The 2,373-nt window shown below is 34.0% G+C and overlaps 1 protein-coding gene across 4 annotated transcripts in view; it reads left to right on the forward strand.

Moving 5' to 3' along the window:
- The window catches only part of LOC117105124 (synaptotagmin-5-like), a 12,380-nt gene extending 10,410 nt beyond the window's left edge, over positions 1-1,970 (forward strand). For all 4 annotated transcript variants that reach the window (XM_033246189.1, XM_033246191.1, XM_033246188.1 and 1 more), the window contains exons 4-5: positions 264-397; positions 1,179-1,970. In XM_033246189.1, coding sequence (XP_033102080.1) covers positions 264-397; positions 1,179-1,364 — 320 coding nt within the window. In that variant the 3' untranslated portion in view covers positions 1,365-1,970. The remainder of the gene's footprint in view (positions 1-263; positions 398-1,178) is intronic.
- Positions 1,971-2,373: the final 403 nt, after the last annotated feature.

Here is a 2,373-nt window from a genome sequence, read left to right on the forward strand (position 1 = left end):
TAATCTAATGTTACTAAGGAGAAAATTTAAGTAGGAATTTTTTAAGTTACATTTTTTGGTCTGCCCCGGGCCCCAGTGCTTAGCACTGGCTGCACTGCCCGTACCTACGCCACTGGTGCCCGTTTAGGTATCATTGAAATCTGGAACCGAAGATTACGAATGGTTCTAGTGCAGAAAAGAAATCGTCCAGAGAGCATCTTATAAATAAAACTTCTCAATTTTTAATCCACTAATCAGTAATTGATTTTTGTATTATTCTCTAGATCCATATGTGAAAGTTAGTTTAATAGCCTTCCAGAAAACGATAGCAAAGAAGAAGACGAGAGTGATCAAAGAAACTCTGAACCCCTTCTTTAACAAAACTCTAGTATTCGACATACCCTTCGATCAAATTAACGTGAGTTTATGTATCTTTGAATGTTATAGCAGAAAGGATAAACTATAACGACCATTGATTTAATAATTGATTAATTCACTCATTATTATTTAGTAGATATATTAACTTACAACAATAGTAAATACACAAAGTCGATAAAGAATTAGTACATGGTACAAATTTGTAAAATTATGTGTAAAAATGGAAACTGATCATTGATGAATATTTAGAACAATATTAAAGATACAGTCAAAGCAAGTTACTGAGGGGGAAATTTAAGTAGGAATTTCTAAAGTTATATTTGTATATTTATATGAATATTGAAGATAAAGTCAAAGCATTTAGAACTATGTTGCAATTTAATTGTTATCAGGTTATTTCTTTTGGTGTCCATAAACATACAAATAAAAAATATTAGGGAATCTTATAATAATTACATACTTGACTTCGCCTCCCTCTGATTTGACTACTTAAAAAAATATGTTTAAATAACTACATTTTAGGGTGTTTCATTAAATCTATTTAACGTACCATCAATTCTTAATACCGTTTCAAGCTTTATGTTAATAAAATATTGTGCTACAAATTAGTACAGCAACCAGTTATATAACTGGTTACTATGAGTATACAAATATAATTCCTACATCATGCATAATCCCTTCACCCCTATTCTTATCCCGTGTGGCCCAAATGTATGTACAGAATGTATGTTTACGTAACTGTTTACCCCAGCCCTTAGGCCTCGGCTCAATGAATCCGGTGGTGTAATTTCTGTTTAAAAGTTTACATCTCTCCTCTGTAGGAGGTTACCATGCTGATTACAGTGATGGAGTGGAATAAACTGAGGAACAAACCCATTGGTGAGGTGGTCTTGAGTCATGACGTCACTGGAAGTGGACGGGAGCACTGGAAAGACATGTTTGCGCACCCACAGAAGCCGGTGGTAATGTGGCACCAGTTGTCGGCGCCAGACTTAAGCAAATCGTGACAAAACCAAAGCATTGTTGTTATCAAATTTAGTTTTAAAAAGGTGGAAATAGAAAAGGGGTGGGGTGTTGAAATTCTGAAATAAGCAGGACAATGATTAGATAATGTAATGGCCTCTGTAGGCCTATAGACAACGTCACGGAACAGGTATGTATGGGTGGGGGTGGGGTTGAGAGGAGAGAGGTCGTAACACCACCAATACTCATGCATATTAATGTAACAATATTGTATTCTGTGTATATGTGTACATATTCCTTTACCGTAGTGACTTAAGATTTAAGAGATTTGTTCTTTTTATTTTTCGTTTTATCTATTCATTTATTTTTTATTTTTATATTTTTTAACAGTAATTCGATTTACAATCAGAGTTGTTTAGAGTACGAGCTTTGTCCCATGATTTACTCCCAGTAAATAAAGCATATTATTAATTATGTTGTATTATTGTTTATATTTATTATACACTTCAATGAGAAATGGTGTCACTGCATCATAGGAAACTTATCGATTGACTTTCTAAAGTATACCTAGCTTGACACATTGTTAAATGCATTAGAATGTTTTCCACTGTAGAGTGTATACTGAATACAATAAAACAAATAGCTACTTACGTGTCTGGTGTAGGGGTTGCTCCAAGCAAACTCAAAAGCTGCCAATCTTGTTAATATTCTATTCATGTTTTTATAAAGCGTACGTTAGCTTGTTCGCCAGAGGAAACTCCTTTCGTAGTTTCATCTGCGAATGGCTATTGAAGACATTTAGTAAACAAATCATGTAAGTGTAATCTGGTAATAATGTTTAGCAGATTTGCGGTATTCTGTTACTATGATCCAAAGTTCAACAACTATTAAGTAATAACACTTTACCAAATGCAATTGATATAAGCCATTTTAGTGTTTGTTTGTGCCCTATGACATTCGATATAATCCTGCGTGGATAAAACTATGAGAGGGGTTACTTGGTTATCTCAAGCAATGTACGCTGATTCTGATTGGTGGAATATATATCTACTG

Source organism: Anneissia japonica, unplaced genomic scaffold (genome assembly GCF_011630105.1).
Source record: "Anneissia japonica isolate Jap-2015-1 unplaced genomic scaffold, ASM1163010v1 scaffold287834_len5846547_cov211, whole genome shotgun sequence".
Classification (NCBI taxonomy): domain Eukaryota; kingdom Metazoa; phylum Echinodermata; class Crinoidea; order Comatulida; family Comatulidae; genus Anneissia; species Anneissia japonica.